The sequence below is a fragment of the Acartia tonsa genome, chromosome 11 (assembly GCF_053477335.1).
Source record: "Acartia tonsa isolate MP-2025a chromosome 11, ASM5347733v1, whole genome shotgun sequence".
NCBI lineage: Eukaryota > Metazoa > Arthropoda > Copepoda > Calanoida > Acartiidae > Acartia > Acartia tonsa.
The window spans coordinates 46563703-46587807 of record NC_137270.1 but is presented as its reverse complement, the minus strand read 5'-3'; the positions used below and the strand labels follow the sequence as shown (position 1 = coordinate 46587807).

The following is a 24105-nucleotide window of genomic DNA, read 5'->3' as shown; positions in this document are numbered from 1 at the left end:
GATAGGACAATAGCCGATAAATTGATGTACATCCACAATGATTATACACATAATTATCCCTTCTGTAGATTACAATGAAACGTTTGAACACTCGACTCAATAAACCAACAAATCAAAATTGACGAAATGTCCCCAAAGTTGTTTAGCCAACCAATAATAAAACTTTTATGTAAGACTTTGGGGACTAGCGTAATAAACAGCTCATTGTCCCATCTCTCTGTGATGCAAAACATTTTGTACTTTTTCACCCCAAATTATGTTGAATGGAGATAAAAATAAATGTATAATGTGATAAAAAACATGAAAGTTAATTTTATTTGTGTTTTACTGTTCTTTTATTATCATTTAATACTCAATTTATTATTTTTTGCAAGAAGCTTTCTTTCGACAACTTTTTCCGTCCAACAGAAAGTATTTTTTATAAATATTATTTTTGTTGGGGGGGGGGGGTGCAATTTCTTTCTAGGGGTGATTTCTCTAGTTATAAACCTTCCCAGGACCTATGAGAAGCTAGCCTTTAAAAGAAGAATCATATCAGTTCAGCGGTTTGCGTGATACTTAGGTACAGACAAGCAGACAGACAAATATCCTGTTACTTTATTATGAGGATGATAAGAAATTACATATAACGAGTAATCTGAGAATGTATGCAAGTTAAAAAATGTACAATGGCCAAAAAAAAACGAAAAATTACCTCCAAAAGTTGAAAATAATATTGGGTTTTAAAATTTTTGCAAAAATCGATACAATCTTAAATGTATACGTACAAAATCTTACCCTTAATTTGCAGGAAGGGGACATTGAGCTGTTTATTTCACTGGTCTTAAAAATTTAATAATAACGTTTTTTTATTCGTAGGCTTAACAACCTTGGGGACTTTTATTGAGTTTCGATTGGTTCATTAAGTTGAGTGTCCAAACGTTTTATCCACTACTTTTAATCTAAGAAAGGGTCTATTTTGTGTATCATCAATAGGGTTGTTCATCAATTTATCGGACATTGTCTTATCCTTTTAGAACCCTGCTTAATTTGCATGTTTTCACCCTTGTTTTATAGTCCAAATGTCTATGACACATTTGAAATTAACAAAATAAGAACAAAATTATCCATTCAATATGCGGGGTGTAAAATCGGACCATCACCTCCAAGCCTGGCGCACCCTGGATAACCAACCGACGATGGCCGTGAAGCTGTGATAGGTTTAGCAAGCCAGCAGTGGATAACTACATGCTCAAAGACTTACGCAATCAGCCTCGAAACAATGGACAGAACCACTGGACTACGACCTCGGACCGGAAAAAGACCTTCGACTACATCTACTTTGGAACAATCAACATTGGAACTTTTAAAGAAAAGGCAGAAGAAATTGTACAAACTATGACTGAACGTAACCTAAAACTTATTGGGCTAGCTGAAACAAGACATGAAGGCCATGGACAGAAGATTTTACATGATGACTATGAAATATTTTATTCTGGTGGCCAAGCTAGTAATCGACATGGAGTAGCTATTATTCTACACCCAGATCTCTGTAGATATGTAGATAAAGTTCAATATGTTAATAACAGAATAATAGCTTTAACTTTAAACCTACACTCATACAAAGTTTCTTTCATACAAGCCTATGCACCACAACAAGGACGACCTCAAGAAGAGAAAGAAACTTTCTACAATCAATTACAAGACACTTTTGACTCACTCCCTACAGATAGTGAAATAAATATTATTGGTGACCTAAATGGACATGTTGGCAAACAAAAAGTTGAAAATGTTATTGGTGATTTTGGAGTGGGAGAAAGGAATAATGAAGGCGAAGCATTGATAGATTTCTGCATCAGAAACAGTCTTGCTGTCATGAACACATTCTTCAAACACCAGGAATCTCACCAATACACTTGGTACAGATATAATAATCAACTTGGAACCTATGACCTCAGAACACAAATTGACTTTGTTTTAAGCACAAGAAAATCAACTATTAAAGACGTTAAAGTAATACCCTCTGAATCTTTTGACTCTGATCACAGGCTTGTCAAGGCAAAGATGAAAATCCACCTCCCAAAAAAGGAGAAAACCTGTGTGAGGAAAAGAGTCAAGATTGAAAATATCAAGGATACAGAGCAAGAAATTCAACAATCCATTCGTGAAAATGCTGATAATATCAAGTCAGATGATATTGAAGAGTACTGGAAAAATCTGCGTGACCATCTCCAAAATATCCAAGAAGATATTATAGGCATGAAGAATGTTGGTAAAACAAAGAAGAAAAAGACTGGCTGGTGGACTGAAGAAGTCAAAACTGAAGTTGATAAGAAAAAGCTGCTTTTCAGAAAATGGTTGAAAGATCGGACTCCAGAAAGCAGAGAATCTTATGTCAATCAAAGAAAGACAGTCTACTACACTAAGAAGAAAGCCAAGACAGACATGTGGACAAGAATTGGTCAAGATCTTGACAATGATCTGAAAGGAACCCGGAAACTTATCTACAGTATGTCAAAAAATTTCAAAAACCGAAATGATGATAAACCCAAAAATGCAACCATCAAGGACAAAAATGGTGAAACAATCACTGGTCAAGAAAATGTTGCAGCAAGATGGGTAGAATACTTTGAAGACCTCCTTAATGTCGAGAATGAAGATGAAGAACAGGAGGAGGATCTTGATAACACTGACCCTGAAACTAATTCAGCAGATGATCCAATTAGAATGGAAGAGTTAGAGAAAGCACTTAGGTTAACAAAGAATAACAAAGCTGCTGGACCAGACTTGATCCCTGTTGAAACTTTAAAGGCTGGAGGTGAACCTTTGAAGAAATTAATCCTGGAGCTCTTAAATCTTGCCTGGAGGACAAGCACAGTACCTGACGAATGGAACCAGTCCATTATTTGTCCTATTTTCAAGAACAAGGGTGATCCACTTGATTGTGCCAATCACAGAGGTATTTCTCTAATGAGCCATGTAGGTAAACTCTATGAGCGAATTCTTGAGCTAAGACTCAGAACACAAGTAGAGGACCTTCTCTCAGAAAGCCAATGTTTTCAAAAATTTCAAGTTGGAAAGGCTGGGTTATGCAGATGATGTCGGTCAAACAGCTGATAGCATGGACAAGCTTCAGAATGTCTTATCATAAAAACAAAAAAGGCGTTAAAAAAAACTTTGATTAACTCAATGAACAGTTTTTTTATTTTTATCCCTTCATCATTTCCGGTAAAATTTTGCGCCATTATTTTGCGCTTTTTTTATTGTAAAAATATTTTAAAATTGACAATATTCATTAATTACCAAAACCATGCAATATCTATGCTTTTTCTAAACGTAGATTCTCTACATTTTAGAGTCAGTTAATTTTTTGTGATGTTTTTATGTCAAACTAGAAACCCAAATATTGTTTATTTATTAGTATATCATTATATAGGTACCAGCGTCTGCGCCCCTAGCATCGAGAGACTCTGTATTTATTTGAAAAGGAAGGACATAATAATAGTCTAATGCTATCCTAAGACTTAAATCTTAAAATTAAATAGCCTAAAACCATATCATGACCTATTTGAAGCTTCCCTTAATAAAGAACTCAATTAGTTCAATAGTTATTTAAATCTTAAGCTACAAAAAACCTTACTACTTATCAAGACAATTTTTATTAAAAGCGAAGCTTTTCTATAATTAGGGTTGGTCCGTACGTCAGTACGCCCGTCCGTAAAGGATAGCTTTTTTATTAACCCCTTACAGTCGGGCCCCTTGCCGCACCTTAATCAGTTCCTATTAGAGCTAGAGGGCTAAAAAAATTTGTGCAAGTCCCCTGTGTTATGGTGAATTTCCGACCTTAAGTAAGTCAAGGTAAATTTTCGCTTCCTTCACCCTTTTATTTGACAACCTTTGTTTTAGGTCCTTTTTTACTTATAAATTTCAAACAGCTGTAATTTTTTTATTTTTGAAGCTAGAATAAAATTTTTTTGCAGAAAATGTTTATCTTTATGTAAATTTTATATTTGAAATATCAAAATATAATTTCAGCGGCCGCAGCTGTACTTGGCAGCTGCCAGCTGCCGCAGTCGGCGGTCGGCGGGAAAACGGCGGCGGATCTTTATGAAATTTTGTTACATTATGTAGACATGTAAGATAAGCTTAAGTTTGAAATTTGAAGTCTCTAAGTAAAAAATTGCGGCCACAGGAGCCTTTAAAAGATTTCTGGAGACCTGGAGGATCAGGACCTGCAGGATCATACCTGGAACCTAAAATTGACTTGAACACCTGTATTTAATATAAGGATGTACTACTAGAGGATATTTTAGTATTTTGGTAAGATAAAATGCTTTTTATAAGTCAAAAAAATATTTATGCTCTTTACCTGGATGACCCTGCCACCTAAACTGCTACCTAAAAAGTCAAGCAGTTTGGGCTCTTTATCTTTCTCACACAGAAAATGCGTTCAACGCCCCCCCCCCCCCCCGACCGTTAAGGGTTAATTGAGGCATGTTATAATTGTCCTATCGATTCCAAACTGTGCATGATGATTCCTGTAGAAGTTAGGTATAATTTAGAAAGCGTAACAACTCTATAATCGTTACATAAATGGCAGTACGTTCTTTTTAAACATTTTAATTTTTACCTTTTTAACAACTATTTTGTATGTGATATAGTCATCCGATTGATATGATTTTTGAAATACTGATTCCTGTTACAATAAGGAATAATATTATAAGCAAAGCATCTCTATAATCAAGTCCTAAAAGTCCTATAATTTTATCAAACTTTTGTATATTCAGTTCTGACACTCTACAAGGGTTAACGTTCGTTTGTCATACCGTTTCAGAGCTTCGCTTTTATGGTTGTTGGCATCCTTGTTTTTATTTTAGTATCGAATATCTAGAATAAGAAATGTCCGTATGCCTGTCCGTGTTAGCTAGATACGTTTTGGAGAAAATTTGAAATAGATATCATGGCAGGAGAAACGATGTCGTCAATAAAGGTTGCTAGTTCCCCTGTCATTTATTGGTCATTTCTTATATTCATTGATAGAAAACTTTTTTTTGTTTTTTTTTGTTCAATCAGCAAAGCATTTATAACTTAATTAGTCCGTCAGTCTGTATGTAATGTTATTATATATCAAATTCTTGTAAGGGAAATGTGTGTTTTCCTTAACAATGCATATCGACTCTACTATGAAAAGTATCAAATTTTTATGCGAAATGTGTAATTTTCTAAGTTGTATTTTTCATATTAAAAATGGAACGCATAATTTTTATGGGGAGATTTGTTTTACCATAAAATTTATTAAAACAATTTATCATATTCATCTGTTTAAGATAACTTATGCTTGGCTGTTCTAAAATTATGGATATTGTCATCCTTTTTAAAAGCGAAGCTTTTCTATAATTAGAGTCGGTCCGTCCGTTACAGTTAGCTATTTTCGTTAATTTAAACAGGTTAGAATTAACCTCTCGATTTCAACCTGTGCATGCTGATTCCTATAACAGTTAGGTACAATTTAGACAGCGCAGCAACTCTATAATCGTTACCAGAAAGTGCATCCGCGGATATAGAATGTACAATTATAAGATTAAACCAGTTTTTTTAGCCCCGGGGTTCCGAAGGCACGGGCTAAAAAAACTGTTTTTAATCTTTTGATTGTACATTTTTATATTCGTAGAAAGCTGGGTATAATACGATGCTAGACATAGTTTTTTCGAATGGATGAGAACCGGTTCCTATCCACCGGATTCGAAGGAATACGAGAAAACACCTTATTTTAAATTGATCTAAAATTATTCTTAAGGGGGTAGGGGCCTATTTTGAATTTTAAACTTATCTGTCCAATGGTTTATGAATTATTACAGAACACACAATAGACACACATACAACTACTTTATTAGCAACGAAGCATTTATATAATTTTGTATGTCCTTACGTTTTCCCGTTACGCTACTCCGTAGGTAATTTTCTTATCTTATATTAAATAAAAAAAAACAGATTCTTTTCGTTTAAATTTTGCTGAATATTTTTTACTGGGCTTTTATTTTGTGATTTGTTTGGTCCGTTGTTTGATGTTGTCATCAATGTTAAAGATGTAAAATGCTCTGCTAGACATATAAAAGTTGTAAGATGTTACTTCACTTACACAAATTTTTCATAATAGCACCGCATATTTATGACAAAAACGGTTCCTTCCCCTTCAGGGACGTCCAAGCTTTTTTTTTTGGGGGGGGGGGATTAATGATGGATTTCAAAGGTTTGAGTTAAGTAATCAAATATATTTTTATAACATTTTGAGTGGGGTAAAATGAGAGGTTTCAAAATTTAATGGGGGTTAAAACACCCTTTTACCCCCACTAAACTCCAGATTTTGTCTCTTTTTTTGCGACTATTCTCGTTACAAATATGAAACACTATGCGAATGCGGAAGTCATTGTACACCAAAATTTGAAAATTTAAAACTGCAATTGTACAATGTACAGTTGACATAAAAGTAAGATAAATTATGCTATATTAAGCTTCACAAATAAACAAGGATGACAACATCCATAAAAACAAAGTTATAAGATAAAAATAAAGGGCAAAAATTTAAAATTATTTTGTTGTGATATTGCAAAATAGCGTAAATACCGTATTCTGCTTAAGAACATACTTTCATTTTTTACTTGTTTACAAAGATTCTTCGCTTATAACATTGGAGTTTGTTGTCCTATGAATCATCAATAAACCAAATGAATAGGATTTTTGTATCGTACAAAAAGTTATTGTAAAAAAAGTTAAAAAATATCATGTCTTAAGTAAATTTACGGACTTTCTGGTAACGATTATAGAGTTGCTGCGCTGTCTAAATTGTACCTAACTGTTATAGGAATCAGCATGCACAGGTTGAAATCGAGAGGTTAATTCTAACCTGTTTAAATTAACGAAAATAGCTAACTGTAACGGACGGACCGACTCTAATTATAGAAAAGCTTCGCTTTTAAAAAGGATGACAATATCCATAATTTTAGAACAGCCAAGCATAAGTTATCTTAAACAGATGAATATGATAAATTGTTTTAATAAATTTTATGGTAAAACAAATCTCCCCATAAAAATTATGCGTTCCATTTTTAATATGAAAAATACAACTTAGAAAATTACACATTTCGCATAAAAATTTGATACTTTTCATAGTAGAGTCGATATGCATTGTTAAGGAAAACACACATTTCCCTTACAAGAATTTGATATATAATAACATTACATACAGACTGACGGACTAATTAAGTTATAAATGCTTTGCTGATTGAACAAAAAAAAACAAAAAAAAGTTTTCTATCAATGAATATAAGAAATGACCAATAAATGACAGGGGAACTAGCAACCTTTATTGACGACATCGTTTCTCCTGCCATGATATCTATTTCAAATTTTCTCCAAAACGTATCTAGCTAACACGGACAGGCATACGGACATTTCTTATTCTAGATATTCGATACTAAAATAAAAACAAGGATGCCAACAACCATAAAAGCGAAGCTCTGAAACGGTATGACAAACGAACGTTAACCCTTGTAGAGTGTCAGAACTGAATATACAAAAGTTTGATAAAATTATAGGACTTTTAGGACTTGATTATAGAGATGCTTTGCTTATAATATTATACCTTATTGTAACAGGAATCAGTATTTCAAAAATCATATCAATCGGATGACTATATCACATACAAAATAGTTGTTAAAAAGGTAAAAATTAAAATGTTTAAAAAGAACGTACTGCCATTTATGTAACGATTATAGAGTTGTTACGCTTTCTAAATTATACCTAACTTCTACAGGAATCATCATGCACAGTTTGGAATCGATAGGACAATTATAACATGCCTCAATTAACCCTTAACGGTCGGGGGGGGGGGGCGTTGAACGCATTTTCTGTGTGAGAAAGATAAAGAGCCCAAACTGCTTGACTTTTTAGGTAGCAGTTTAGGTGGCAGGGTCATCCAGGTAAAGAGCATAAATATTTTTTTGACTTATAAAAAGCATTTTATCTTACCAAAATACTAAAATATCCTCTAGTAGTACATCCTTATATTAAATACAGGTGTTCAAGTCAATTTTAGGTTCCAGGTATGATCCTGCAGGTCCTGATCCTCCAGGTCTCCAGAAATCTTTTAAAGGCTCCTGTGGCCGCAATTTTTTACTTAGAGACTTCAAATTTCAAACTTAAGCTTATCTTACATGTCTACATAATGTAACAAAATTTCATAAAGATCCGCCGCCGTTTTCCCGCCGACCGCCGACTGCGGCAGCTGGCAGCTGCCAAGTACAGCTGCGGCCGCTGAAATTATATTTTGATATTTCAAATATAAAATTTACATAAAGATAAACATTTTCTGCAAAAAAATTTTATTCTAGCTTCAAAAATAAAAAAATTACAGCTGTTTGAAATTTATAAGTAAAAAAGGACCTAAAACAAAGGTTGTCAAATAAAAGGGTGAAGGAAGCGAAAATTTACCTTGACTTACTTAAGGTCGGAAATTCACCATAACACAGGGGACTTGCACAAATTTTTTTAGCCCTCTAGCTCTAATAGGAACTGATTAAGGTGCGGCAAGGGGCCCGACTGTAAGGGGTTAATAAAAAAGCTATCCTTTACGGACGGGCGTACTGACGTACGGACCAACCCTAATTATAGAAAAGCTTCGCTTTTAATAAAAATTGTCTTGATAAGTAGTAAGGTTTTTTGTAGCTTAAGATTTAAATAACTATTGAACTAATTGAGTTCTTTATTAAGGGAAGCTTCAAATAGGTCATGATATGGTTTTAGGCTATTTAATTTTAAGATTTAAGTCTTAGGATAGCATTAGACTATTATTATGTCCTTCCTTTTCAAATAAATACAGAGTCTCTCGATGCTAGGGGCGCAGACGCTGGTACCTATATAATGATATACTAATAAATAAACAATATTTGGGTTTCTAGTTTGACATAAAAACATCACAAAAAATTAACTGACTCTAAAATGTAGAGAATCTACGTTTAGAAAAAGCATAGATATTGCATGGTTTTGGTAATTAATGAATATTGTCAATTTTAAAATATTTTTACAATAAAAAAAGCGCAAAATAATGGCGCAAAATTTTACCGGAAATGATGAAGGGATAAAAATAAAAAAACTGTTCATTGAGTTAATCAAAGTTTTTTTTAACGCCTTTTTTGTTTTTATGATAACATCTTTTTATGAAGCTGTGATATAACATTTTTGACAGTAACAAAAGTAAAACAAGGATGACAACATCCATAAAATTGAAGCTCTGAAATGGTTAGACAAACGAACAATAAAAGTAGTAGGGTGTCAGAACTGAAATCGAAACAAAATTGGAAGTAAATTTGTTGCAAAACAGCCTAAATAAAGGATGATGTTTATGGACACACTTACATTTTTTGGACTTGATTATAGAAATACGTTGGTGATAACATTTTGCCTTGTTGTAATAGGAATCAGTATTCTAAAAACCAAATGAATTGGATAATTGTATCACATATAATTTTTTTGTCAAAAAGGTTAAAAATCTACATGTTTAAAATGAACGTAAGGACATTCTGGTAAAGATTGTAGAGTTGCTACGCTTCCTAAATCGTACATAACTCTTGTAACAATCATAGTGCAAAGTTTAAGATCAATAGGACAATTCTAACGCATCTAAATTACGGACTGACCCTAATTATGGAAAAGCTTTGCTTTTGGAAATTAAGGCTTCCCTAATAATTCCAAGTCGAGCATAGAAACCCCCTTCCTTGTTTCTAAATAAATCAAAAATTATTCCATGCACAAAATAATTTTAATTATAGAATAGCAACGCTTTTAATTTTTAATATTGAAGTCTAAATAAAACAACAATATATTTCTCAAGGTAGGAGTGAAAATTATTCTGGTACCCAAAGTTTTTAAAAACACTTTCTCTCATTTGTTGGCTAAAAAACTTTAGGAATTTTTATTAGATTTTTAATTGGTTGCTTCTAAATTCATTGATTTTCATCTACAGAAGGAATAATTTTGTTTATCATAAACAAGGATGTACATCAATTTATTGTCCATTATCTTATCCCTTAAGATCCATGGTAAATTGCTGAAAATGCTCTACGCCTAATAAAATGTACTGACATTTTATCTGTTTATAATATGGATATAGAATTTACGTATGTATAGTGACAGGGGAAAATTTGTCGTCAATTTAGCTTGCTTATTTGGACCTTATTTATTGGTCAGTTCCTTAATCCAGCATTAGGGAAGGGGATTGTGTAAAAGGCTTTAGACCACTAAACTATCCGTTAAGGGCAAACGTATGGACACGCCCTAAAATTTTTTCATAAAGCTATCATGGAAAAAATCTCTAAAAGAAAGGGGCGAAGCGCCACTTAATTATGAAAGTACATTCGATAGGAAATTTTTAAAAATTCTTTTACATGATGCGGAGGAGGTCAATAACACAAGTCAATTCAGGATTTAGGGATAGTTAAATCATTATTATATATGATTAATTGCGACTAGTGGCCTCTAGGGGCACTTTAGGAAGGGGTTAGATTTGTCCCTACGCTTTACGTTATAAGATTTTTAAAAAAATGTTTTTTTTGAGGGGGGTTATTTTTTGGGGGGGGCTATTTCTCTTGAAGTACTTACCCATATATTTATGAACGTATCAAGGACCTATGAGAAGCTTCTCGTCTGTAAAGGAGATCCATGTGGGTTCAGTGGTTAGTGAGATCTGAGTTATAGACACACAGACAGACAACCTGTTACTTTTATAAAAGAATACTAGCGGCTTCGCCCCTAGCCTCTAAGGGCTTTGCCCCAAGAGGTGATCAAAAAAAAAATTTTGGCGATATTCGTAAAAGGACCAAGGAAATCTTCTGCATAAAAAAAGGACCAAGGAAATCTTCTGCAAAAAAAAGGACCAAGGAAATCTTCTGCGAAAAAAAAATTAGGGGGGAAAATTTTCATTTTTGGGGGGGTCTGACCTGAAGAGTAGAATCCAATCGGTAGTGGTTACCGAGATCTTAAGCTTCAGACGGACGGACGGACGGACAGACAGACAGACAGACAGACAGACAGACATCGAACTACTTTGTATTATAGATAAATTGTCTGTGTTTGGTTATAATGTATAATTATTATAGAGTAAGAATATCTAAAATAAATATTAGTCTTTCCTGAAAAGTATAGTCAGGGTGCTACTTCATAGTGAAACTTTTAAAGGTCCAGGGAAGGTTTATAACTCTTTTAGGGGAGGTTACTATGACCGTTACAAGAGAAATCGTGCCTAGATTTTAAAAAAATTTTCGTGACAAAGCCCAAATTATGTCAAAATTGTGTAAAAAATCATCCATGTGACGTCATAAAAATCCATCTCTTTTTAGGGGTTTTCTTTCCCACTTCTCCCATTTTTCTTTTTGAACCATCAATTAAAATTAATTTTAAAAATATTAAAATTATATTTCATTTACCTAATCCTGTAACTATGGAATTAAACACATATAGCTACAAGTAAAAATCAGGTTTTAAGAAACCATTCCATACATATAAATATATATATAAAGTCAGACCATACAAATACATGTTTATTATGTTTATTAAAGCAAGCAAGGATTTAAGTTTGCTATTCATTAATAGAAAATTACAACTGCAGTTTCAAAGCGTTTACATAATATTAAATGCCAGATAGAGAGAGAACAATGGGCTGTTTATTACACTAGTACCCAAAGTTTTTCTAAAAAGGTTTTCTTACTCGTTTGGGGACTTAAAAGAATTATAATCGGTTGATTCATTAAGTTGAGTGTTCAATTGTTTCAACCACTGATTTTAAGCTATAGAAGAAGTAATTTAGTGTATCATCATTGGGGATGTAAATCAAATTATTGGCCATTGTCTCATCCATTTAGGTCCTTTGGCTAAATGATTATGAAAATGGTTGTAAGCCACTTTAGACTGCTATTTTGCTTGGATGCAGCCACAGAATAACCAAAAATATTGCAGCTCGACTGCAACTGCCGAGCCAGGATATTGATAGATTAAAGAGTTCAATTTGTTTACTTTAGTTGTTATTGTCGTGTATTTGTTGGAACACCACACATTTATGCAATCATTCAAATTTCATTTATTATTTACTTAAAATTGCTTAGCTTGTGACTTAACTTGCACTCCTAGCTTCTAGGGGAAAGGGTAAGAGAAGGACAGAAAAATAGGCTAAAACCACCATTACTAAAGGGAACCCAATTCGTTCAGTAGAAATCTTAAGCTACATACAAAACCTTACTACTTCATATAATAGGATATAATAGATTCGTTGGTAACAAGCTAGCTACCATACATTTACTTTATATGTACTTAAATTAAAAGAAAAGCGGATATGTGCATTTGACATAAATAGTATATAATTTTATAAAATTTTAAAATTTATCAGCTATATGCATGAATGTCCAATCTATTAACTTTATAAATTAGCTAAATTGTTATATTGTAACATTCATTTGTCTATCTATGCTATGGCCTTTTGAAAAAGATTTATCGCAGGTCTTATTTATCCTTTTTAATGTCGATTCCTAAGACAAAAAAGTACAATACTATTATAAGTGAATAATCTATTAAATAAAACAAATGTATAGAATATGAAATGTATAATTAGCATGGAGTGAGTGGACATTGGGCAGTTTATTACTGATACTCTAGTCCCAAAAGTTTTATATAATAACATTTTCTTATAAGTTGACTTAATAACCTTGGGGACTTCTATTGAGTTTTGATTGGTTATTGTATTTAGTTGAGTGTCTAAACGTTTAAACCACTAATTTTAGTCTACAAAAGGGGTAATTTTGTGTATCATAATTTGGAATGTAAATCAATTTACCGGCTATTGTCTTATCCCTTTATATTCCTGAATCCAACCCCTGTAAAGTCACTTTTGCCCGCCTAAGGAGATGGAAAAAAAAATTCTTGACAATATCCCACTTAAATTTCGAAACCCCCTTTTTTTGTTCATTGTTCCACTTCTTTAGGGGGAGGGAGGGGGGTCCATAGAAAAAAAGACTCACCCAAATTTTTGTTTAACCTAAATTTATAATGAGTGGGATCGTCTCCCTTTCTCCGCCTCCTCCTTAAGTGCCCCTAGAGGCCTTTAGTGTTAAATTAGTTTCTTTCAACTTTTACAAATCACATTATATAGAAAGTTCAAAATTAATAAGATACTTCTTTGCCAATCTGTTTAATTTTAAGGAGGGCGGTTAAGTAATACTTTAAGGGCAAATGGGATAATGCTAAAATTTCCTAAACATTTTAGAGATATTATCATGGAACTGGTTCAGAACTTTTAATACAATTGCCTCGGGACACACATACTATACATTTTTAAACATATTTAAGTATTTTAATTGGTGGATTTTTATTTCAATTTATTTATACATATTTTATGTTTATCAGAGAGAGAGGGGAAACTGGACTGTTAATTACACCTTATTTGTTGGCTTAAAAACTTTGGTTACTTTTATGAAATTTTGATAGGTTGGTTCTTTAAGTTGAGTGTCTAAAAGTTCCAGCCAATGGTATTTATCTACAGAAAAATAGTATGTAACCATACCATTAACAAGACGTAAATTTTAAAAATAAAATAGCGAAAAACTTTACCGAATCCTATTTAAAGTTTCCGTAAAAGCGTTTCAGTAAATCTTATTACTTGGATCTTACAAAAGATTACATTCTACTAAAATAAACTGAAACGTGTAGCTGGCTAAAATAACGATCCTCCATCCACCCCATTTACCCAATCCTATCCTCTTCTCCTACGTGATGAATGCACTGGCCAATAAATTATGTCCATGTTAGCAACCTAAATTGACGACACTTTTTTCCATGTCATAACATCCACGTTTATTATAAATCCATTATAATAACGGACAAAAAACTTTATATAAAATCATTTATTTATATTTCAGAAGATTAGACGGGAAAAAATGACTGAGAAAGAAAAAGACCATTCAGGAAATTAATAACATTAATAACTAAACTATTTTGAAGTTAAGTTTCTTACTGGTCTTGGTAATGTTGTTGTTGTAGTGGTTGATTTGGGAAATGATAAAGTTTAAATTATCTACCATTGATACATCCTTTTTTTTGTAAGATAATAGTTATTTCTCGCATCGTATTATAAACAGCTTTCCGCGGATATAAAATGTACAATTATAAGATTAAAACCATTTTTTTTAGCCCCGAGATGCTGATGGCACGGGCTAAATAAACTGGTTTTAATCTTATGATTGTACATTTTTATATTCGTGGAAAACTGGATATAATACGATGCAAGACATAGATGGATGCGAACCGGTTCTAATCCACCGGATATTAATGAATACGAGAAAAAAAACAATTATATAATAACAATTAAAGACGTCCAAGCTTTTTTTTCATTCATTTGTATTGAGTAAGGCGGGATGAAAAAAACTCAACATTAAACATTGATTTATTTTCGCTACATATAAAATTACTTTACATATATTCAAATGTTGGTATTTTCGTCTTAAATCTTTGTAAAGCCCCCCCCCCCCCCCCCCCAGCCCAACATTTATTTTAAAAAATGATAAAGCAGCTTATTTTACCTAATAAAAAATGACGTCATACAATACAAATGACAAATGATAGGCCAGTACACAATGTAATTAACCAATGGTAAAATGTATACTGGCATATCATTGGTCATTTGTATTGTATGACGTCATTTTTTATTATGATCTATAAGCTGCTTCAAAAATAATGATTTAAGCATTTTAGGTTTACTAAACCTTACCCAAAATAATTAAATAATAAATTACCCGAAGTAAATGGTAAGCAAGCGACTAAAATGCACTACGGATTATTTCATTTTAGTTATTTTTTTTAAAACGAAGCTTTTCTATAGATAATTTGTGTCGGTGGACCCTAAAAGTGTTAATATTTGTTTCTCCTACCGTTTCAAAGCTTTGTTTTTATGTATGATGCCATCCTTGTTTATAATCATTTTGACTAAACCTATCATTAAAAGCATTACAAAGACTTTTTTTTAAAACTTTGTATGTGGTCCAATTAAAGTTTGAGGGATATTGACCAGTTATGATGACAAGAATTATTGTTTTTGATATGCTCAATGATACTTAGCAATTTCAAATGGAAAGGATTTTAGAGATAGAGAGAGAGAGAGAGAGATAGAGATAGAGAAAGAGAGAGAGAGAGAGAGAGAGAGAGAGATAGAGATAGAGAAAGAGAGAGAGAGAGAGAGAGAGAGAGAGAGAGAGAGAGAGAGAGAGAGAGAGAGAGAGAGAAAGAGCGAGAGAGAGAGAGAGCGAGAGAGAGAGAGAGAGAGAGAGAGAGAGAGAAAGAGAGAGAGAGAGAGAGCGAGAGAGAGAGAGAGAGATAAAGAGGGGACAATGGGCTGTTTATTACACTAGTCCCCAAAGTTTTATAGTAACATATTCTTATTCCTTGGCATAACAACTCGGGGACTTATCTTATTTTAGGTTAGGTAAATTTAGGAATAAAAGAACCCCACCCACGGTGTTTCTACCTCGAATGGTTAAGGCCCCGCAAGAAAAAAAAATAAACTTATTTTTTCTTTTCAAAAATATGAAAAACTTTCGGTGCTCCAAAGATACATTAAAGTGAAACTGCCGATAACCCTTTAAAAATAGACAATGGACGATAAATTGATATTCATCCCTTATAATGACAAACAAAATTGCCCCTCTACCTTCCTGATACATATATATAACTCAATAGTACAAAGCAATCCTGGCATTAAAGGGTAGGGATGTTTAAATAAAGTAAAAACTCATTAAAAGCTAGACTTACTTGGTTATCCCTTTCAGTGAAGCTATCTATAATGAGAAGAAAGATGTCTGTCTGTCTCCTGTTTGTTTGTCTGTCTGTTTGTTTGTTTGTAACGAAGGATCTCGCTAACTCCTCCCTCCTCAAGTGCCCCTAGAGGCCTCTTGGGGTTGTAGCCGCTAGTATAAGCATAATCTATCATCTACTTTTTGAGATGCTAGGTCAAATCCTCAAAATAAATCTCTCTTTGTTCTTAAAAAAAAAACTTTTTGCTTACTCAAACCATAGTTTATTTTTTCTCCTCTAAACTTCTCGATATGTCCCTAAAGCTAAAAGTGCAGCCGCTATACATAGATTTTATAATAAAAGTAGTAAAGGTTTTTGTCTGAAGTTAAATATCTTGGAAAATGCTGCCTCGAATTAATTAGTTTTACTTTACTGCTTAGGTTGGTTTTAGGCCATTTCCCTTACCTACCCCGACCTCTGCTGTAAGCTTTCTGTAAAAGACTATTTACTCTTCTATAATAGTATCCCTTTATCACTAATAATTATGCAACTAGAAAATAATCAAATGCAAATATGGATTTGAGATAGTTAAATCAACTGAAAATTAAACCATTTTATTAAGTATCATTGCTCATCATTTGTTAATCCACTGAAAGTAAGTATTTTTTCTATAAAATCTCATAAACATTCAATTTTTTAATTTAAATACTCTAGTGTAGTATCTATTCTATAAAATTTTACCGGTTACGCCCCTAGTTGTCTCTAGGGGCATTTGGAAGGGGAATTTGACATCCACTTTATTTTTAGTATTAAAAAAATTCAATCGGAATACACATTTTTAGTAGCGACTAGCAGTTAGATGTACCCTTCCCCAAAAATAGTTCAAAACCTTCTCTGGACCTATATGAAGCTCCAATGTAAAAAAAGATCCATTTCGGTTTAGCGTTTACGCTAAAAGCAAGACACAGTGTCAGATAGACATCTTGTTAAGTTGTTACTTTAAAAAAAGATTAATTGAAAACCTTTTAATATTAACTTTATTTTTCCTTTTATTTTTTGATGAGACAATTTTCAATTCATCTTTTATAATTAGCTAAATAAGTTTTTGATAAACTCATCTCAGAGCGTATTGTAAATATAAAACTTTGGAACTTTATTATGCAGAGCAATTGAACTATAAATTAGACAGGTACCCAAAGTTTTATTTTACGTTGAAAAAAAACCTTTAAAAAGCGTCATGTCCAGGGAGGGAGTGAACATTTGACTGAAAATTACATTGGTACCCAAAGTTTTATGAGTTGGCATTAAACTTTGGGTACTTTTATTAAATTTTGATTGGTTAATTTAAACTAGAATGTCCAAACTCTTATCTAATAATTTTAATCTACAAAAGTTTAAATTGATTTATTATCATTGTGGAAGTATATTATTTTTCTCCCTATTGTCTTATCCCTGTAGAAACTCCTTATATATTTGTAACTAGAACTAATCTCAACAATACTTGGATATATTGACAGGGGACAATTTGTAGTTTATTTAGGTTGCTAATATAGACCTTTTTTATTCGTAAGTTGGAGGAGAGGGGATGGCGAAAGGTGGTAGATCGAATATATCGTTATTTTTGCCAGCTGGGAGTATCACTTTATTAGAGTACATGAAAATCTGGTGCAACATCCAAGTAATTATATATCGATTATCCCAACCTAGAACTAGATGAAAGTGGATATTGCTTTAGAAATTACTCACCCTATACGATGTTTTTATTCTCGTCTAGACAAGGATGATAATATCCATTTTGCAAAGTAACAAGCATATTAAAGTTTGAGTTTGAGCATGGAGTTACATTTTAGTTTTAATACAAAAAATTTAAAAATAAAAGTGTTGGAATTTTTTTTTCGAGTGTAGATTTCTCTTGGGAGAGCTACCCTACCCAAAAATAATTATAAACCTCTAAAACAACTTTACTGTAAAGAAGAACTTTATCGGTCCAGTGCAGTGGTAAGATATCTGTGCTTAAACCAGGGATCTTAAGGGATAAGACAATAAATTGATTTACTCCCAAAATTTTGATAATGAAAATTACTTCCTCTGTAGATTGAAAATATTGGCGAATATTGCAACAACCAATCAGGATATAATAAAATTCTCACAAAGTTTTAGCCAAGCAATGAAAGAACGTAGGACCAATATAACCAGGGAGGGAGGAGACATTGGCATGTTTGTTACTCTAGTCTCCAAACTTTTATAAGAACGTTCTCACTTTCATTGGCTTAACATTTTCGGGACTTTTATTGAATTGTGATTGGTTGGTTCATTAATTTACAATGAAATATTATTTACCTCCCTGATATAATATTCGATTCCATTTTATTTGAGTTATGCTGAATTTAGAAAATACAAAAAAAGTAAGGCTATCAAATGGCATAAAAAATGCCTAATTAAAATTATGTAATCCCTTTAACTATTCAAAATAGATACTAATTTAGATAAATTTGTAAATTTTTATCTTTTACTATTTATATAAATTCATATAACAGCCTTTTAAAATTCCTATTCTAAGCTGCAAAAAATGTAAATATTCATAAGAAATGGTTAAAATACAATACAAGATTTTTTGATATTTAAGAAAAAATTGTTTTAATGGATTTAGAGGCAAGTTTTATTTACATTTGAGAGAGCTATTGTTTTCCAAACATTTATTTTAGGCTATCTAAAAATGAATTGAATAAGATTACGATTTAAAAATTATATTGTAGCACTGAAAAGTTTTTAAAAGAAGGTACTTTAATCATTAGTATGTTTCTATTCATCAGTTGTTTTTTTGAATTTTGAATGAAAAAAATTACATTTAAGACAATTATGACCAAAAATAAGGAATAAAAACTGGTAGCCTATTATTTTAAGGTTTTTATGTCTAAAACTAAAGATCTCGGAAAATACTGGTCCGAATTATAGGGAGCTAGCGTCTGAGCCCCTAGCATCTAGGGGCTCTATATTCGAAGAGCAGAAAAATAGCCTAAAACCATACCCAGACTTATTGTTAAAAAAAAAAAATAGCCTAAAACCATCTCAGAGTCTATAAGAGTCTTCACTGTAAAGAAGAACCATATCAGTTCAGCGGTTAGCGAGATCCTTCGCTACAGATAAATAAAGCTTATTACTTTATATTATAGGATAATTGTTTTTGGATGGTTTTAGGCTATTTTCCTGATCTTTCCCGCCCTCCTTTCAGAGGCTATGGGCGACGCAACTAGATTTAATAAATAAACTAAACAAATACTAAAAATCATATTATTAGCTACATTGTCACAAAACTAATTCCTATGGCGCGTTCAGGCAATCTGTAAAACAGTTGATCCAAATGATGGACGTATGGACGGACGGACATACCACAGTTATAGAGTGGCTGCGCTTATGCACCTGATTTCCCACTTTGTTGATTATATAAAGGATTAAAAAAAGGCTAAAAATATTTCATTTCATTATGTTGAGTTGACAGCCTAAATGCTAAAGCTACATTGCAAACAACTAGTTTTTAGGAGCCAAGCTACTCTATAATCAGAAATGTCCGTCCATCTGTATGTAAGAAACAGTTGGGAGAAAACGTGATATAATCAGCTTCTTGTTAAGATAGAGGGCTTATTTTTTGTGAAGGTTCCCTATAATGACTCGCATCCAGTATATAACATACGTGGTATGTCAGTCGGTTGGTCAAGCTACAAAAGACCTATACATGTTACGTCATTTTTATTTTACAGCTTTTCATCTATTTATAGAAAATTGAATACATGCTGTATAATTATCTTTGTCTTTTGGTTCATTAATAACTTTTTTTGCTTTGCTATTTATGGATGTTGCAATCTTTCTTTGAAGTAGAGCAGCTACTCTATGACTGCAGTATTTCTGAAACATTGACAATTACTAAGGGAGCTAAAATAACAGTTGACTCTCTCTTCTCTTCTTGTCCATAAAAATTATTAAATAATTTATTGATATATCTTCAAAATATGATTTGACTTATACGATCTTTGAGCTTCTAATGGATATTATTTTCCTTGTTGGTTAGAAAGATAGTTATTGGTTAGTTTAAGTACGCCGTCGACAAGAGCAAGTATAAACATTAAAAGCGCAGCAATGACTAAAAATAACAATAAAATATCAAAACTTTAAATCAATTAATGACTTGGTTCATTTTTTTATCATTTTGGGCTCTTATCTTTAAAGTAACAGGATGTAAAGTTCACTGTGTGTTTTCCCTGAAGGATTCTCTGACCGCTGCACTGGACTGATATGGTTCTTCTTTTCAGTGTAGCTTCTCATAGGTCTAAGGAAGGTTTTTAACTAGTAACTCCTCCCTCCAACCCCGTCAAAAAATCTCCATCTTAAAAATAAATTAAATATAAAATTGCCATCCTTTTCTCAAGTGCCCCTAGAGGCCTTTAGGGCGCGAAGCCGTTAGTATCAAATGAAGATATCTTGATAAATTAATTTTTTTTTGTATAAGATTTTCCTTATAAAACCATTACATCATAATAAAAGATTTTTAAAAAATCTATATTTAAATCTTGAAGACAAGGTTAATTTGGAATTTTACATTTTTCAACATTTTTGACAAGCATTACAAAAGGTGTGCAGTTAAGTACAAATAATACAATTAAAAGAAAATTATTAGTCAAATTTGTTATTCAAAGATTTATTTGATTGTTAGTTTTGCTTCTATAATTATAGCTATAAAAGTAACTTCATTTTAATTTACAGAATGGAAAATTATGTTTGCCATTATTGGGGGTGTACAAAAATTTAGCGTCCATTGTCTTATCCATAAAGATCCTCGGAAACTATCTTGGAAAGAACTTAAAAAAAATATAATTGATTTCTAGCAAATGAATGATTAAAATAAAAGATTTTTGATACTTTATTTTACTGTCATGGTAAAATTATATGTTTGGATTATTTATTATTATTAAACCTTGCACCAGATTATCATGTACTCTGATAATGTAAAACTAGAAGCTGGCTAAATAATGAACCCCCCTACCCACCCTCTTTTCATCTTCCCTCCCCTTATTGTGGATGAATGAACTGACCAATAAGTATTGTCCGTGTTAGCAACCTAAATTGATGAAAGTTTTTCCCTGTTATAATATCCAGATATACATATTTTATATCTATTATTGTATGAAAAGGGGCAGATAGTGCCCTTTTATGAAATACCAAATTCCTCAAAACAAGTTTTTAACTATTTTAGGACATATAAAAATATACAGTACGTTTAGAAATAAGCAAAGTTTAGAAGTGTCTTTCAGAAGTGCCGAGTGGAGAACATAAAAACCTAACCTCTTCCACAGGGGAGAGGCTTAATTTGTTTGTGTTGTAATTGTTGTAACTTAAGCCCAGTTCACAATAGACAAAGGTCGACCTCTGGAAATTTTAGGTTGACTTGTAGAATCTTTAGGTTGACCGATTTTATAAAGGTATATGTAGGTTGTACTTGTTTAGGTTGACCTACAGAAAAAATCGGTCAACCTTTAAAAGTTATTTGTGAACTTGGCATTAGTTAGGTTAGGTTATAGTGAGAACAGGGTAGCTCTACGAGATTAGAGCCCTCTGCATGCATGTTATTAGGCAAAAGAAAACCCCCCCTTATTTTCAATTTATCAAAAAATAAGGAGGGGGGAGGGGTTCTATATAATCTACCAAAAGCAGAATTGGGAAGAGGATTAAATTATCTTCCATAGCCTTGTACCTAGATGAAAGTACCAGTGATCTAAAGGGATAAGACAAAGACTGATAAATTCAGGGAGTAAGGGAGGCGACAATGGATCGAATATTGAATTTTTAGGAGTCTCAGACTTTGGGGACTGGCTTAAAGGGAATGTGCAAGAATTTAGCAGTTTCTGACTGAGTTTGGGGACTTGCGCATAAAATGCCGCTACTCGTTATGTATGTTTTGAATATTGCAGACGGGGAGAAGGGATAAGGGAAATAAACACTCGTTGTGTTAGTTTGGAATGTAGCAGAAGGGGAGAAGGGAGAAGGGAGGTGGGGGCAAGGGGCAAGGGAAAAAAACAGAATAAAAAGGGGCAGTCATATTCTTGCTAGCAGCTGGCCGGGTCCAATAATCTTTTAATATAAAAATCACACCAAAAAACCTCAATATATTTCATCAAAAACGAGTTGTGATTTCACTTTACATGACGCTATGGAAATCTATTATTCAATTAACAATCCCTTTATAATTTCCTACAAAGAAGGTGTATCAACTTTTTTGCTTTTTATTTAAGATAGCTAGCCGGTTCTTTCAGTAAGTAGTAGATGTAAAATTTTTCATAGAATTCAGATATGCAATCGGTTTTTTTGTAGACCTCTTATTTTTTAAGTAATTTAAGTTTTTTTAAAAAATAATTAAGTCGGTTTTAAGGTACTAAAACGCAACAAAATAAAAGAAGAAAATGGCCAGTATGAACAAAAATAGTAAGATCTTTAATTTGACACCTTACTTTTAAAATTCTGTTGAGTAATTAATGAAAAAATCTATTTTTTTAACCTCGGTTTAATAAAAACTTTAGACCTAAATATTTTCTCAAACAGACATAAAAAACATAGGTTCATATATACCTTTAGAATCAGAAAAATATTACGAATCTATTCTAAGCAAAATTGAAAAAGTTTTATAAAACTATAATAAAAAAAATAAGTTTATTTTAAGAATCATAATTTTCGGCTTTAAAGGGTTAGCTTGAACCAAACCTGAACCAAACCTAAACAAAAGACAATGCAATGTAGCAGATATTTTTTGAACACAAGAAACAATAATGTATTTTTAACTGCATTGTTTTGAAGTTTATAAACAGACTGATGCATATTTGTTCATAATTTTTCATTCTTTACATGTTCTTTAATATCACTATATTTATTGTAGTATCTATTGTATATATTGTATGAACGTTCTCCTTTTTTTCTGGCAATTCTATAGGTTAATTTTATAAGTTAAGCTTCCCGATTCGTCAATTTTTGCGATTTGTGATTGGCTAGTTTAGTAGTTACAATTCTTAAAATAAACTTTTTATTTTTTCTATTTTTTATTACAATTTTTTTAAACTTTTTCAATTTTGCTTAGAATGAATTCATATTATTTTTCTCATTCTAATGGTATATATGAACCCATATTTTTTATGTCTGTATAAGAAAATATTTAGGTTTAATGTTTTGATTAAACCGAGGTTAAAAAAATAGATTTTTTCAACAATTACTCAACAGAATTTTAAAAGTGAGGTGTCAAATTAAAGATCTTACTATTTTTGTTCATACTGGCCATTTTCTTCTTTTATTTTGTTGCGTTTTAGTACCTTAAAACCGACTTAATTATTTTTTTAAAAAACTTAAATTACTTAAAAAATAAGAGGTCTACAAAAAAACCGATTGCATATCTGAATTCTATGAAAAATTTTACATCTACTACTTACTAAAAGAACCGGCTAGCTATCTTAAATAAAAAGCAAAAAAGTTGATACAACTTCTTTATTGGATTAAACTGGATTTCATGCCCTTTCTTTGATAACTCTTATATTGAATTAATTGCCCATTGTCCCCTCCCTTACTCCCTGGATAAATTGATGTACATCCACAATGATAATACACAAAGTTACCCCTTATGTATATCAAAATTTATGAAAATAATAAAAAAAACTAATCAAATTCATTAAAATCCCTAAAGTTGTAAATCCAATGAATAAGAAAACGCTATTATAAAACTTTGGGGACTAGTGTAATAAACAGCCTATTGTCCTCCCCCTCTCTCTCTGTGAAAGTACACTATGCAACCACAAATATGAAACAGGTTTATTCCTGGAAAAAAAAGAAAATCTACCAAGCTGTCATGTCAATAATAGAACAACGTTTTTACAATATAGCATTTTACAATTAAAAGCTAAGTGATTCTAAAATGATTTACTATGAAAAAATAGACATTTTAATTAAAATCAAATATGTTAAAGGATAAGACAATCAAAAATAGAAATTGATTCCCTTGAAAATAAATTAAAATGGCCGGTTGAAAAGTTTGGACACTGCTTGTTTGAAATAAGTTAAGAATAAGCATGTTTTAAATAGACATTCGGACTTTTTGAAAAAAAAAGTATAGAGTTGCTACACTTTTTTGAACTATTACAGGAACCATGATCCAAAGAAATCGATGGGCCAATTCTAACATGCCTAAAATAACGAAAAGATCACAGACTCCACTCATAAAAAAAACTTTGCTTTTAGTAATGATAATTCTAATGAAATGGTATGAAA

The 24105-nt window shown here is 32.0% G+C and overlaps 2 protein-coding genes across 2 annotated transcripts in view; both read left to right on the top strand.

The window, feature by feature from the left end:
- Positions 1 to 1227: 1227 nt before the first annotated feature.
- On the top strand, positions 1228 to 3078 carry LOC145331327 (uncharacterized). The gene has a single exon (XM_080175943.1). The coding sequence runs from the start codon at positions 1228 to 1230 to the stop codon at positions 3076 to 3078; it is 1851 nt and encodes a 616-aa protein (XP_080032069.1).
- A 10851-nt stretch (positions 3079 to 13929) lies between these two features.
- LOC145332777 (G protein-activated inward rectifier potassium channel 3-like) overlaps positions 13930 to 24105 on the top strand; it is a 41494-nt gene continuing 31318 nt past the window's right edge. Inside the window, exon 1 of the mRNA XM_080177837.1 lies at positions 13930 to 13986. Coding sequence (XP_080033963.1) covers positions 13959 to 13986 — 28 coding nt within the window. The 5' untranslated portion in view covers positions 13930 to 13958. The remainder of the gene's footprint in view (positions 13987 to 24105) is intronic.